This window comes from Dromiciops gliroides, chromosome 3 (assembly GCF_019393635.1).
Source record: "Dromiciops gliroides isolate mDroGli1 chromosome 3, mDroGli1.pri, whole genome shotgun sequence".
Taxonomy (NCBI): domain Eukaryota; kingdom Metazoa; phylum Chordata; class Mammalia; order Microbiotheria; family Microbiotheriidae; genus Dromiciops; species Dromiciops gliroides.
In genome coordinates this window covers 178,119,844-178,136,197 of record NC_057863.1, presented here as the reverse complement: position 1 = coordinate 178,136,197, position 16,354 = coordinate 178,119,844, and the positions used below count along the sequence as shown (strand labels likewise).

At 35.6% G+C, this 16,354-nt stretch overlaps 1 protein-coding gene across 12 annotated transcripts in view; it reads left to right on the top strand.

Moving 5' to 3' along the window:
- The window catches only part of DCUN1D2 (defective in cullin neddylation 1 domain containing 2), a 39,417-nt gene extending 23,063 nt beyond the window's left edge, over positions 1–16,354 (top strand). For 10 of the 12 annotated variants that reach the window (XM_043990597.1, XM_043990601.1, XM_043990598.1 and 7 more), the window contains exons 5-7: positions 8,877–8,959; positions 11,737–11,833; positions 13,477–16,354. In XM_043990597.1, coding sequence (XP_043846532.1) covers positions 8,877–8,959; positions 11,737–11,833; positions 13,477–13,556 — 260 coding nt within the window. In that variant the 3' untranslated portion in view covers positions 13,557–16,354. Of the gene's footprint in view, positions 1–6,873; positions 7,040–7,107; positions 7,707–8,876; positions 8,960–11,736; positions 11,834–13,476 lie in introns of those variants that run through there. The other 2 variants (XR_006355457.1, XR_006355458.1) reach the window with 2 other exon arrangements.

The window sequence follows — 16,354 nt, the reverse complement described above, 5'->3', positions numbered from 1 at the left end:
TAGCATGGACCTTCCTGACCATGCACATTATCTCCAAGTATCTGGAGATAATACCTGGTTTGCTGTTACCTACTCCCTTAAGCTGTAACTGAATTATGACTTACTATTGATACTGCTATCCCTTCTTTTGGGGCTGGATCTCTTGTTGCCCACCTTGACTTTCTCTTTTTTAAACTTTTTCCCCTGCCTTATCTAAAAAGAACACAGGACTTTTAAGGGTTTACTACTCTATCCTGGGAGGGGAGCTACAAACACAAATTGAATTCAGCAGTCTGGTGGTTTTAAGAGTTAATTTTGGTCCTTGATTCCATGCAGAGGGAACTCTAGGCCTTAGTCTTTTTAGACTTGTAATATTCCTTGCTCCATTTTCTTCCTGATTGATCCTTTTCTGGAAAGAAAAAATCTTATTTCTGAGTCTCCGGATGGTAGGTTTGGTTGGCAAGAATGTTCTGGTTTTAGTCTGTTGAAATCTGCTTTCTAAACCTTTCCTTTTTTTTCGAGGCAATGACGGTTAAGTGACTTGCCCAGGGTCACACAAGTAGTAAGTGTCAAGTGTCTGAGGCTGGATTTGGACTCAGGTCCTCCTGAATCCAGGATTGGTGATTTATCCACTGTGCCATCTAGCTGCCCTAAAGCTTTATTTCTAAGTCTTAGGGAACAAGTGTTCCTGTCAGATACTTTTCTGCCATCTTCCCTTCACCTTTCCATGTCTTATGACCTTCCGGTTTTACTGTACTTCATTTGATGGTCACTTACCAAGACTTTCTGGCCATGGCCTTGGGGAAGCAACGTTCCTGTTCAGTGGCTTCCTTAGATAAGAGCAGTTCTTCCCTATGTAGTCTCCAAAGTTAGCTGCTTCTGGGCTTCAGACCTTACGTCTCCCTCATCCTTCTCTATAGACTTTTATCCTTTAGCCTGAAAACTCTAGTTCTCTTTCTTCCCTTCTAACCCTCTTGCCTTCCCTCCTTACCTTACATTTATCCTTTCTGGCCTATCATGATTGTAGTTGATAACTGCCGTCAGGCGGTGATGGGGTTTGTGTGAAAGTGACTCTTCCATTTCATGATTTCAACTTACATTGACTTCTGTCACCCTCTGCCTAAGCCTGGCTTCTCCCAAACTCTTCAATACAAGGTGTTTCCCTGCTCAGGTTCTGAGCCTGTACTACTTGGGTGACCTTTCTGTAGGATAGCTCTTATTGGCTGAACAAAGGACGGTAGTATCCTTTGGGTAAGTATATAATACTCCATTGCAACCCAGCTTTCAGTTACTTCCTTCAAGATAGTAGTTTAGGGTCAGCTAGGTGGCACAGTGGATAAAGCACTGGCCCTGGATTCAGGAGGACCTGAGTTCAAATCTAGCCTCAGACACTTGACACTTACTAGCTCTGTGATCCTAGGCAAGTCATTTAACCCCCATTGCCCTGCCCTGCCAAAAACAGTAGTTCAGTCCAAAATTATGATTAAATAATTTTAAAATTCAAGCACATAGCATTAGAATAGGGAAAAGGACTAGCATGATAGCCCTCATTTTTACAGCTGAGAAAAAAGGCTCAGGTTGTAATTTGACAATATAGCCTTAGTTCCCATAGGCCTAGACCACTGTTCTTACACTGTCACACTGCCTCTCATCAGCTGTACTGTAACCCTATAAAAATACTTTATTTCATTGAGGGTATTTCCTCAGCCAATAGAGATCACAACCCTATTACAGCTTATATGACATCTGAGGGTCTTTCTAGGCCTAAATCTATGATCCTGTGCTTTATATAGATGGAGGGGAAATACTCATCTGGTAGTCAACCTTCTGGTGAGGAATCTCTCTGATTTTAGCTAGGTTGCTGAGGACAGGTGCATAGTTTGTTGTGAGATCTATTTTATCCTTGGGTGGAATCTTCAGAGCTTTTGATCTATCGGCATAATCCTTAAGAATTCAAGATTATCACCACACAATGATGAGGCAACACAATAGGACTTTAATAGAAACTTATTAGTCAAATTCCAAAAATATACCCTTAATGGAGGTTTAGGTCTCAATCTTGCCCCCATCTGCTAGTTCTACTTGGGACTGTCCTCCAAAAGTTGAGCTAAGGAAGTTGCACCTGTCAATTCATGGGGCACAAAATGGGGCCTGGGACCTCTTCCTCTTTCATTTTTCATCCAGTTGGGTTCCTCTTACAAATAGTAGAAAACATAGGTTTAGAGCTGGAAGCAACCTTAAATATCATAGAGAGACAAAACTAGCAGATCTTCTAGCCCAAAAGTTACTTCTGTGGGGGAATTCCATAGTATATTTTGTCAGAGCCTCTTGGATAGTATAAATTGTATGCATTCAATAACTGAAAAACTATAGTAAAGCTATCCATTTCATGTTCTGGTAAACTTGTAGAAATTTAAGAATAATGTGAAATATTCATAATTCAGTACTTCATTTAACAGTAAGTGTAAGTATATGCAAAATACTGTGTTGCTAGGTGCTTGGAGGGAAATGGAAAAAATAAACAATGCAATCTTGATGAATAACTGAAAATATTAAGCTGTTATTTTATAATCTTATGGCATTGTCAGTAATCTTATTGTGTACGAAGCACTGTGCTCTTTATAATATAAAATTTAATCCAAAAGATAGATTCTACTTTAGAGCTTAGAATTTGCTGACTACAAAAATGGGTCGGATATGAATTAAGATATAGACTTTTTGTCTGTTTTGGTTCCAACTTGGTTTTGGGAAAAGGAAATACAAGATTAGTGGGTCTGCAACTTATTTTTTGGTGGTGGGGGGGAGCAATGAGGGTTAAGTGACTTGCCCAGGGTCACATGGATAGTAAGTGTCAGGTGTCTGAGGCCGGATTTGAACTCAGGTCTTCCTGAATCCAGGGCCAACTAGCTGAATCTACCACCTAGCTGCCCCCATCTGCAACTTCTTAAACTCAAACCCTTGAATGTCCTTAGACAAGGAAGGAAGAACGGGAGTAGGAAAATGGAAGAGAATGGAGAAGGAAAAATTAGAAAGAGCTACATATAGTGGAAAGTTAGTTGATATCAGTCCTCGTGAACTAGGCGGGGAGAAGGGCAGTAATATTGGGGGGAGGAGAATCATTTTTATGCAGTTGTATCCAGTAATAACAGTACCAAGATACAGAGTTATGTGAATTAAAAGGCTATATTTTACCCTTGAACTTATTATTTTTGTTGGTTTGTCAGATTTAGCAACATTTCACTGTGGTTTACTGTGATTTTCTGTGTTCCCTATTTAGCAAATTTCTGAATTTAATGCAAAGATAAATGTTTAGTAGTTGATGGATAGGATGTTTAGATATTAATAGAAAATCTTATTTAAAATTACAAAATTTTGTTTTTTCTACACGAGCATTTTTTTTTTTTGGTGAGGCAGTTGGGGTTAAGTGACTTGCCCAGGGTCACACAGCTAGTGTCAAGTGTCTGAGGCCAGATTTGAACTCAGGTACTCCTGAATCCAGGGCTGGTGCTCTATCCACTGTGCCACCTAGCTGCCACCTTTCACGAGCATTCTTTTTTTTTTCTTTTTTTTTTTTTTTAGTGAGGCAGTTGGTGTTAAGTGACTTGCCCAGGGTCACACAGCTAGTGTTAAGTGTCTGAGGCTGGATTTGAACTCAGGTACTCCTGACTCCAGGGCCAGTACTCTATCCACTGCGCCACCTAGCTGCCCCTCACGAGCATTCTTAAGAAATTTCTGTCTTAAAAATGATTTCTAAGTTGACAAGTACAGCGGTAGTGATGATTAAGTGAAATCAGATATTTTGTTAAATCTTCATTTTACAAGTCCCTTTTAAATTGTTTTATAGTGCTAGTACCCACACACAAATTCATAAATCCAAAGGAAAAAACTAGTGCATTGTTTAGAATAGTATCTCAGTTTTCATTTAAAATAAAATATATAGTATAATGTAATAAAATGATTTTCAAAATCATTTGTATAATGTAGTTTCATGTGGAATATCATTTAATTGCAAAATGACCACAAAGTAAAGTTTTGGGGTTTTTTTGTGTTTTTTTGTTTTGTTTTGTTTTGTTTTTTCGTGAGGCATTTGGGGTTAAGTGACTTGCCAAGGGTCACACAGCTAGTAAGTGTCAAATATCTGAGGCCGGATTTGAACTCAGATATTCCTGACTCCAGGGCCAGTGCTCTATCCACTGCACCACCTAGCTGCCCCGACAAAGTAAAGTTTGATTTACAAATAGCTTCCTTTATGAAAAAGCTCATTTATGTACCTTAGAGTTCTAACATAAATATTTCATTTCTTTCAAGTAATTTCTGACAGCTTTGTTTCAGTGCCTAACATTACTTGATACAGAGGAGTATAATAAATTTGGTTATTATTCTCTTTTATTTCTTGAAAATCTTAAATATTTGCTAAGTCCTAAACATTCCATTCCAGTTCTGGAGAGTTAATGATTTTCTTAGTGAAGGTGGTTAGTTGGAAAAGTCATTTGGAGCCTCAATATTAACCTCATTATTAAATTACATGATAAACTGATAAATGAGTGTAAAATCTAGAATTTTATTGAAATTCTTCAAGTAGGTATGTGGATTCACTACCTTTTTTTTCACCAAAAAATATTTTATTCCGTTGCTATCAGATGAAATAGCGATACAAATCAGGAAATTAAAGGAGCTCCCCTGAGATTAGTATACCATTAAATCTGTTTATTAGTGATAAAGCTTCTGCCAGTTAAACTTTCATTCTAGGTAAGAAAATAGTTTACAGACTATGAAAATGACCTTGGAATCCTTTCTTTTAACCTATAATTAAAGTATTTATTATTTGGTTGTTATGAATTGTTCATCCTTTTTATTACTATATTCTAGCCTTCAAAATCCTGTTTGTAGCCTACTAGAAGCCATTAATTCACTCTGTCTTATCAGGCAGAAAGTATTTATGACTGCTAATTAGATCTCTCTTCACATAACACATATAGATTTTATGCAGTCAACTCTCAGTCATCTATCACATTGTGACTTATGTGGAAAGAGGAAGGAAATTTTAAGGTCTGCTCAAGGATGGCATTCTTCAGGAAAAAAAGTTGACACATTTTCTGGCAGTTAATAAAAGTACTAAATTTCCTCAATATGTTTGAGGATACATTTGATATGTTCAAATATGTTCCTTAAACATGTTTGATTTTTTAAAAAATCTTTCAGTCAGAATGCCCAAGATACTTAAAAAATTTTTTTTTAAATTTTCTTTATTAAAGAAAAACCCAGAATGTCTTTAAAGAGTGAATTAATACCTTGCTAAAGAGGATTCAGTTTAATTCAATAAACATTTGTTAAGTACTTACACTGTATGCCCGACACTGAACTAATTGTTGGGGACACTGAGATAAAAAATTTATTAATTTTGTAATTTGAATGAAGAGTGAAAAGGAAAATAAATCACTAATAAAATAAGAAATCATTTTACAATAATTGTCCTTTGATATTTTTTAACAGTATCCAAGATTATAGACTTAGAATCATTGAATCCAACTTCCTTATTTATACATGAGGAAACTGAGGCTTAGGGAAGTGATCTAACTTGCCTGAGGTCACACACAAATTGCAAGTACTAGAACCAGAATTTGAATCTAGTTTTTTTTTTTTCCTGAATTATTCTCTGTGCTTTCACTAGCATGTCCATAATAGAATGTTCTTTCCTAAAATAATAGAAGAGTGATTATTACATGATTGCAAAAAAAAAAACCACCCCAGATGAGCATTTATGATATGTATATCAGGAACATTCTTTAGAATACCATCTTTTGAAAAATTAAGTAGAGAAATACCATCATGGATATAAAAATATAATGTAAAAAGTTCTTAATCTGGAGTCTGTGAACTTGTTTTACATTTTTTTTGTAACTATTTCAATATTATTGTTTTCCTTTGTAATTCTGTGTATTTTATGCATTTAAAAAAATTACTTTTGAGAAAGAGATCTCTGGGCTTCAGCAGACTGCCAAAGGGGTCTATGACAGAAAAAAATCAAAGACCCTCTGCCATTATAATTGATGTTTAAAGGGACCCTGCTCTCTCTAAAAAGGTGAACAAAGTGTGGACAACAATAGAAAAAAATGATTGCCATGGGACTTTGTACATTTATTACCTGCTTCCTTATTTTTTTTAAGTTTACCTTACTACAATATTTTATATTCTTTTGTCTATACATGATTGTGTATGAACTGAATAAAATGATTAAAACAATTTTAGTTCCTATTTGTTTAATTTTGTAAGAATCCTAGCCTGAAATGAATATATTTTTTAAAAATTGGGAAGGGGGAGGGGATAAGGTAGACTCTTGATCATAACAACTGCTGTTGTTGCTATGCTAAGATAACATTTTGAAGATGAACACTTTATCTTATCTTTGCCTGAAACATAACATAACTAACATAAAGCGAATAAACTAGCAGAGTATTCTAAAGGATCTTTTCCTATCTCGTTTTGGTTTAAGGCGCTTTGTAATCTGTAATCCAGCTGCTCCAAACATCCATTTTATCCTATGAATCCCATGGTTTACTGAATGATATGATTTATTGTTCCTTTTCACTTTCCTACTTCATCTTCCTTCATTTTCCTTTAAGACAACTTTAACTTGTTTATTGCCCCATTCAAGCTGCCTGTCCTATAAACATAATAATAGATTTCACATAAAACTACTCTTATGTACTCTTGGCTCTTTTATATAAATTAATACTGAAGATAAATTTGTTTTTTACAAACCTGGTAATACAAACATTGAAATCAGTTTCCTTCCAAGGGCCTTTAATCCAGTCAAGGGTTAAAATGACCAGAAATTATCCAAATTTTAAGCATCATTTTTCATGAAACTTTATTTTTTCTTTTTCCCCCTAGGTAAACCTCCATTTCTCTCTATGTGTGCTTTAAATCATTATGATCATTCCAGCTGGGAGAGTTGAATGTAGATTTCAATTAATGCTCTTCCCAAGTGATAAGCATGTAGACTTAGGAGCAGGACAAGACTAAGCATCTACTTAGCATTGTACTACGGGTCCTATAGGTAAGGTTGAGAGAGCAGTTCTGTCCTTCTCAGTTGGTTATAACTTTGATTTTAATTATTTTTTCCAGATGAAAACTCCAAGGCCTGGGAATGTAAGAACAAGGGATAATATAATGGACCCTTCTTTTTAGTGGCTAGAGAGTTGAAACATCAGAATTTGAAGGTTGTAGCCAATCATAGTTTTTTAGTTCAACTGTTCTTTATAAGGACTGATCCTGGAAGTCTTCAATAGTGTTAATTCAGCTTGAAATTTATTAATTAATCAACATTAATTAATAAACCTTCAGAGCGAGACTGAAAGCTGAGAATCCTTTGAAAGTTAATGCAGTTTGTTGCCTTGTGCTATTTAAGACTGCCTTTATTGTCTGTATTTTGTATTATTTTTTACCTTATATACATTTGTGGATCTACAACTAGGAAAATGCCCTTTAACACAGTTTTCATTTCTCAAGTGGTGAACAGTGCTCAACATGTTAAAGGATTGTCATCTTGACAAGATAAAAAGTTTCCTATCTCCCTATCTACTTTTTCAGTCACACTTTGAGAAAAAGAGATTAGCTAGTTGAATATCAAATACTCTTGAGTAAGGTAAATTATTTCTGAATATCATGATTTGGGAATAATCTAAGGCAGTTAAAAAATTCAGCCTTTATCCCCCATGTAAAGATACATTTTCTTAAGATCTCAGTCCAATAGCCAAGTGTTGTAGGACACAACTAGAATCTTTTTTTTTTTTTTTTTTGGTGGGGCAATGAGGGTTAAGTGATTTGCCCAGGATCACACAGCTAGTAAGTGTCAAGTGTCTGAGGCCATATTTGAACTCATGTCCTCCTGAATCCAGGGCCAGTGCTTTATTCACTGCGCCACCTAGCTGTCCCCCACACCTAGAATCAACCCCTGCTACCAGGGAGGCTGACACTTGTGAATGGCTTGAGTGTCCAGGAACTCTGAGCTGCATTAGGACTAGTGTTAATCAAGTGTCTGCTCTAAGTCTGGCACCAGTATTGTGAACCCTCGGGAATGGGGGGAGGGAGGGAGCACTGGGATGCCTAAGAAGGGGCGAACCATCCTAGGTTAGAAATGGAACAGGTCAAAGCTTCTCTGCTAATCTACTATAGGATCAAGCCTCTTGAGTCACTGTTCCCCTTCTAGCCTGAGTCAGAGAGGAAAACCTAGTATCAAATGAAAAAGAAATCTAGGGGAAAAATTAGGGTCTGTCTTTGAATATCCTACAATTTTTAGAATATGCCTCTTAACACTGAGGACTATTCATTTTACAGCCTAGCTCTTATGCTTTCTTCTTTAGGTTGTAAAATTGAAACTCCTTTCTACCTTGTATTATTTATTATGACAACATTCATCACTTTATACTTGCACAGGGTTCCTAGTATATCATAGTGGGGTTGTCTAGAAAATAGCATGTGAATTCTTTATTGAAATTATTTGATATTTACTTTAGGAAAAATTGTGACTTTTATAAATTATATACATATGAATATTATCAAATGTTGATGTAAGTATGCCCAGCACAAAGAAAACTTTGCTACCTGAAAATGAGACTTAGAAACATTTTAATTTTGGGTATGATTGTACACATTTTATAAGAATTCACATCCTTTCAAAAGAGTTTCCTGACATTAAAATACTAGTTTTGCAAGAAATAAACTAAGCACAATTTTCAGTCACTTACAGGCCATATATATTTCTAAGCCAGATAAATTAATATGGAGTGCTTATTAAAAACATTATAGTTGTGGTAATAAGGTAATTTTAGTACTGAATAATGAATTTTGAATTCAGGACGTTTGTATTAATTGTCATTCTTTGTCTTTTGCAGATTTAGAAATGGCTGTTGCTTACTGGAATTTAGTCTTATCTGGAAGGTTTAAATTTTTAGATCTTTGGAATAAGTTTTTATTGGTAAGTATGCCCCCTGCCCCATTCATCACTGCAAATGCCCGATGCCAAAGTCAAATCTTTAGATTATAAGGATGGTGCTTTCCTCTAAAAACAGCTGTCTAACGTTTTTGGCAACTGCACACGGGCACTAGGAACACTGAATGTTCCATTGTACACTGGAGAATCCATTATCTAGGCGGGGAAATCACGTACCTTTAATAGACTGGGTTTAAGCTGCTTATTAAGAGAAGGATGTAGGACAGTTACACAAGAGTTGTTCAAAGCCATAGTTGGGCTACTAGAGCCTCCATCTTGATCTGACCCTTCAGTTGATAGGATTTGTTTTAAGTATCCTCTAAGGTCTCGATTTTCTCACATATTTTTTAGTATTTAGATATTCTTTAGTAAACTCTTCTTTTGGTTATACTTTTTCTCAGTTCTTATTTGTTGAAGTTTTTATTCTATTCAACTGGGTGGTGCAGTGGATAGAACACTAGGCCTGGAGTCGGGAAGATCTGAGTTCAAATTCTTCCTCACACACTTAACTAGCTGTGTGACCCTTGGCAAATTACTTAACCTCCGTTTGCCCGAGTTTTCTCATCTGTAAACTTGGGATGATAATAATAGCACCCACCTTGAAGGGATCTTATGAAGATAAAGGTGAGAATATTTGTAAAATGCTTTGCAAACCTTTCAGTGCTAATAAAATGCCAGCTATTACTACATATTCAAATACTGTTGTTTTTTTGTCAGGGCCATTAAAGGATTTTTTTCATCATTTATTTGTAAAGCTAAAGCTCTATTTACCATTACTATGTAATAATTAGTAGTTTCATAGTATTCGCTCTCTAAAAATTGAACAATAGCAGCTTTCTCTTTACTCTTTCTTTGTAAGGAAACCAGTGTATGTTGCTATATTTAAGTTGTTCAAATGTCTTTTAAAATAATCAGGGGAGACAAAAGGATTTGTCTTCTTTTAAAAGAAATAGTGGGGGACAGCTAGGTGGTGCAGTGGATAAAGCACTGGCCCTGGATTCAGGAAGACCCGAATTCAAATCTGGCCTCAGACACTTGACACTTACTAGCTGTGTGACCCTGAGCAAGTCACTTAACCCTCATTGCCCTGCAAAAAAAAAAAAAGAAAGAAAAGAAAAGAAAGAGTATGTGCCAAGTTGTAAAAACTCAACAACCTTGCTAGCCTGGGTCTCATTCCCCAAACATTTATTAAGTACCTTATATGTAGAAAGAAGTGTACTCAGTGATGAGGATATAAGGATAAAAGACAGTGGGCTAGGGGGCAGCTAGTTGGCGTAGTGGATAGAGCACCAGAACTGGATTCAGAAGGACCTGAGTTCAAATCCTGCCTCAGAACTTGACACTTACTAGCTGTGTGACCCTGGGCAAGTCACTTAACCCCCACTGCCCCACAAAAAACCAAACCAAAACAAGACAGTGGGTTCTCTCCTCAAGAATGTCACAGTGTCATGGAGAGGACACTACATGTATAGGAACAAACAATACAAAGTAAGATGTTCTAAGGACCAAGAGGAGATTCAGAGTCACCTAGAACTATAGGAGGGAGAGATCAGGAAGGGCTTTCTAAAGAGAAGAAAAATAGCTGTCTCCCTTTCTTTTTTTCTTCCTTCCTTCCTTCCTTCCTTCCTTCCTTCCTTCCTTCCTTCCTTCCTTCCTTCCTTCCTTCCTTCCTTCCTTCCTTCCTTCCTTCCTTCCTTCCTTCCTTCTTTCCTTCCTTTTAACAAGAAAATTTCTATTAATGTAAAATAAAGAGGAGAAGGGGAGAGTTGGGAGTGAACTGGAAAGAGGGATTGTACAAAAAACATGACCTGCATACAGTAGATGTTTAATAAATGTTGAATTGAACTGAAGCCCGCAAATCTTAGGAGTTTTTACAATTTATCACACAGGCTTCTGACACAAATATTATCTCTTTGAAAATGAGACAAATGATAGAAAGTTGATTTACTATCTTAACAGGGAAAAAGAAAAGCCAGAGTTAGATTAAGCCATGATAGGTAATAGTTGAGATTTGTATAGAAGGTACTTAATTTGCCCATGGGTCTTTGTGTTTCTTAGTCTCTTTTTTTAATCTTTCCTTACAAAATAAAAGCAAAAATTAACTGGAGATTCATTTGTAACTTAAGCTGCAATCCTGTTGATTTCTTATCATAGAGTGAGCATAAAGTATTTGCTGGATCATGCAGTAATCTGTGATTTATTTTGCCCACTTAGAGAAGCCAAGCCAACCATGCAGCCATAAACCCAAGATATTGGTTCACCTGACAGAAGCAACCTAAATTTGCAAACCTAGTCCCCCAGACAGAAATAACAAGTCTCTATGGGACTAGCCTTTTAAACAGAAACCTAAGGAAAGGGCTGTATACTTCTTACTCTTATTTTGGTTTGCTTTTTTAAAAGGTCCACTGAAGCTTCTGTATAAATAACTCCACCTAGTTGCCTTTCAGAAAATAAAGTCTGCTATTATTGTTATATTAAGACCCTTTAGAATAACCATGTAAAATGGCAGAACAGAAATCAACCATCCTTTTTCCAAGGGCTTAGATTAGATTTGGGGGTGAACCTCGAGAGGATGAAGTAAAAAGTCATCCCCTTCTGGTGTGGCAGGTAGGTGGTGGTTACAATTCACATTCTACTATCACGTTCTAGAAATGATATTAAAAACTTTTTTGGCAAATGGTTATGACACAACCTATCATACTATTTTTTAGGATTAACTGTACACTTCATGTTAAATATAGCCATTTATTTTTATATATTAGGAACATCACAAAAGATCAATCCCAAAGGACACTTGGAACCTTCTACTAGATTTTGGAAATATGATTGCAGATGATATGTCTAACTACGATGAAGAAGGTAAAGGAACTGAAATTTCAGAGATGCATGTACATAAATCAAATGTGAAATCAACTTTTTTTCTTCAACTTTAAAGCTTTGTCCTCCCCCTCCACTTATGCCTAAGATTTAATATCTGAAATAGCCACAAAAATATTTTATCATAATGCTTCATTCTTAGGATATTTTATTCTGTTCTACTTTAATAGGACATTTTAAGATTTTCTCATATTCCACTTATATTTGAGATCTTGTTTTCTGATTTACCTAATAGTATTGTTAATTAAACAAACAAAATAGGAATCCTCTAATTATGAGCCAGACACTATAGAAAATACATAAAATATAAGGCATGGTTCCCATACCATAGTTGCTTGTAGTCTCCTCAGGGAGAAAAGATACTCGAAAGAACTGTCAGACAGTATATTGCAGCAAATTGGTGTGAAAAGACAGAAGGTGCTTTAGTCGCTCAGAGGGGTTAGAGGTGTACTAGAGTGGTCTGGAAAGGCTTCACAGAAGAAGTGGGCTGTCAACAAATTTTTATCAAGTGATGTGCAGTGTGATTGTGCAATAAATGCCTTATTTTAATTTGTATTGTATTTAAGAAAAATAGAAAGGATTATAAGGTTGAACACAAACTAGATGAACTGGACCTTGATTGATGGAGGGGAATGAGGAAAGTCTTCCACCATAAATGCATGTGTGGAGGCAGAGTGAGCTCAGTGTCTCCTTATGGCAGATCTCCAGCCCAGGTGCAGTTTGGGGAATGTAATGGAAAAGGAAGTTGGAAAGTAGCCTAGAGACGTAGTGTAGAAGGCCTTGAATGCCAAACTAAGGCATTTAGATTCATCTTGTAGGCAACAGCAAAGACAAATCTATTTTTAATTTTTATTTATTTTTTTATTTTTTGGTGAGGCAATTGGGGTTAAGTGACTTGCCCAGGGTCACACAGCTATTAAGTGTCAAGTGTCTGAGACTGGATTTGAACTCAGGTCCTCCTGAATCCAAGGCCAGTGCTTTATCCACTGCCCCCAAATCTATTTTTACCTAGCTGCCCCCAAATCTATTTTTACATTGCTTTATGCTACAATATTCAGATTTATATTGTGTGATGCTATACTATTTTTGTTTTTCATTTGTACCTCTCCCTGTGCCCAGTGTCTTTCAGAAAAATATAAGGGGCAAGGGCCTTTTACTGTGATTTTATTTATATATGGAACTCCTGAGGAAATTCCCTCCACCAAGCGCCCTCTCTGCAGCTTAGTTTCAAAGACTTGCCTTGATCCCTGGAAGGTTAAGTGACTTTTCCGAAGACACACAGTCAGCATGTGTCAAAGGCAGGACTTGAACCCAGGTCTTGCTCCCTTCAGTATATACAAAGTACTAACTTCTTCTCTTAGCTAGTTGATTCTGTGAATCGTAAGTTTCATTAATTCATGATCTCTTCAACTCTTGACATTTTAAATAGTAGGGCTGTAAAACTTCTTGTACAAAAGCATTTCTTTTTGTTGTTGTTGTTTAGAATTTTATTTTCCAAAATATATGTATAAACAAATTTTGACATCAAATTTTTAAAACTTTGTGTTCCAACTTCTCTTCCTCCCTCCCTTCCCACCCCTACCCCCATGAAAGCATTTCTTAAAAACTATTTGGTTTTCTTTTAGGAGCATGGCCTGTTCTTATAGACGATTTTGTAGAATATGCACGACCAGTTGTCACAAAAGGAAAGAGAAATACCTTCTAACCTTAAGTATAAAACTGGACTGAAATTAAAATCCAAATTACATCAGGTAACGAAGACATTTTGGCCAATAACTATGTCCATGGTTACTGACTTCAGTAGTCATGTTATGCCACTGACCCAACTGCAATCACCACTTCTACTCTTCTTCAAGAAAATGATGCTGGCTCACAAACGCTGTAAGAAGTTGCTCAGAAGATAGCCCAGGATGCTTTGGGATATATTGGGGATTGATTATTGTATTGGTTCTGTCATTTGGTGAGAGAATTGCATGATTTACACTTAGGAGAATTTAACTAGAGCCCATTTTAATTAAAACTGCACAGCATGTCATTCAGTTCATGATCTAAGGTGAACAAATACCAGCAGTTACTACTGTAATTAGAGATTTTAGAGTACTTAAATATTTAAAAGCAGTATTTGTGGTATGAATTCAGTCCCTATATAAAATTTAAGTAGTAGGTTATATTTTTATACAAGTCAACATTGTTAAGAGTATTTACCCTAATGATCATGATCTTGTAATGAACTCTTACTGACACTTTTATACTCGGTGCCAGTATACTAGATTATATTTTTTATATCAATTTGCCAGATCTATTTTTTTGTTTTAATTTTCTTAACATTCACCTGAAAATCATTTAATGGTTTTAATACTCCCATTTCAATTTGCACAGTGATGGCCATATTCCAGGATGTGATTTAAGGAAATTTTTTTTTTAGATTGTTTACAAATCGGTGGGCATCCTTTATTTTTTGAAAAGGTTTTTTTTTTATTTCTTGAACATCCCAAAAAGTACTTATAGTCTGTTTTGTTCACAAATTATTTTTTTTACATTACATTTAATATGGTATTTCCCCATTTTAAAAATACTTCTTTATTACTTGTGAATTTTGGATTCCAAGATCAAGTAAGCTGATTTCCTGCAACCATCCATGATATATATGATGTATCTCAACTAGTCTTTTTATAAATTGTATATATTTGAAAACTCAAATATTATGATAATCTGGAACATAATAGTCTTGGGGGAGAGGGAATCCCTCTGATTTGAGTAGACAAATTTACCTTTGCACTGTTATTATTTCTGTTTTTCACTTTGTCCCAGTCACCACTGTAGTGTGGCACCAAGATGAATTAGGTAATCCCCCAAAGAATAAATAATGTCTGAGAGTTTCTCCTTTCCTGTTGGTAAAAAACTGGTGTATAATTTTGTGTTATCCCTGTGTGACAGTCCCACCTTAACTTTGATCAGAGGATGTACATCTTGACAGCACAGTTCTCACCTTGCCTGGCTAGCTACAATTTGAACTTAAATAGATGCTAGGGATTGAATTTTTTAAAAGATGATCCCTTTTTAAAAGGACTTAACATGGGTTTCCTTTAGTTAACTAGCCTCTCCACTACACATAAAATACAAATTGACTCATAAATATTAGATTGTTCCTGAAAAACTTTTATCAGTCTGATATGGAAAGCAAGGTACAACTTTATGTTGCTGAAGTGTGAACTGGGACTGCTTTGGGTTAGAATTCTTCTAAAAAAGACAAGGGTTCCATCCAATAAGATCACTGACTGGAGCAGGACTCCCAGCCCCATAGTTGTAGTCCTGGCTTTGCCATTTAAGAGCTTTGTGACCCTAGGCACATCACTTAACTCTGAGCTTCAGTCCTCTCATTCCTGAGATGAGGGGTCCAAGGAGATGACTAGAAGATGACTTCCAGTCCTAGCATTCTAGTCTCTTTTGGTTTGTCCTGATATACAATTCACACAATTCTATACAACCACCCTTAAAAGAAATACCCTTCAATCATAGCATTTTCCCCTAAAATAATTAACAGAATATCAATGACATTGGACAAGATTGAAAGAATTCTACCCATTTTTCGCATTCATCTACTATATGAGTTTAAATCATGCATGCAAGTGGTGACTTGGGGGAGGGGAAAGAGGGAAAAAGTTTGTATTTATTTATCTCATTTGTACAGATTTCCTATGCTAAGTCCTTAAGAAACATCTAAATAAATCATTGTGTGTATTTGTTTTTGCGAGTTGTTCTGTTTTCAAAATACCATATAGAGGAGATTCATCCTTCTGGTGTGGGTTGGACTAGAAAACCTCTCAGATATCTTCTGGCTCTGGCATTCTTTGTGCTTTGGGTTTTTGTTTATATATTAATTGCTTAGATATTTACCACTAGATGTCAGTATCTCTGTCTTTAGTAACAGGAATGAGGAGGAACTTAGAATACAATCCATTTGTAAGAACCAACAAATTTCCTTATATACATTTTAGTGTATCTAACTTAATGGACCTCTTTAAATCATGTAAAAATACAGTTTGAGGGTTTGTTTTCAATACTAAAAATACTTTCACAGATACAGCAAAACTATTTTAAGTAAATTTGTATTAAAAATGGTTGTTGATGTTTGAGATTTATAGCCATCCTTAAATTAGATGCGTTAAGTATTTTGATGCATTCCAAATTGTCACTCATTTGAGCTGGAAGTCTTCATTATCACTGGGTTACTTGTTTCACAATTTTTTTTTTCCTTCCTACTCCATGGACTATTTAAAGTATCAGGAAAATTATTTGAAAAACATCTCATAGGTCAGACTATTCAATAGTTTGGTTTTGCCAAACTTTCTTTTTTTTTTTTTTTAATAAGGGATGACTCTCAGAGGGCGGGGGAGGAATAACAAGGGAAAATGTTGGCTATGTAAAAAATAGAAGATATCAGTAAAATGTATTTTTAAAAGAGAAATATTATTTAATAGTAATAAAAATGTTTGACTGTAA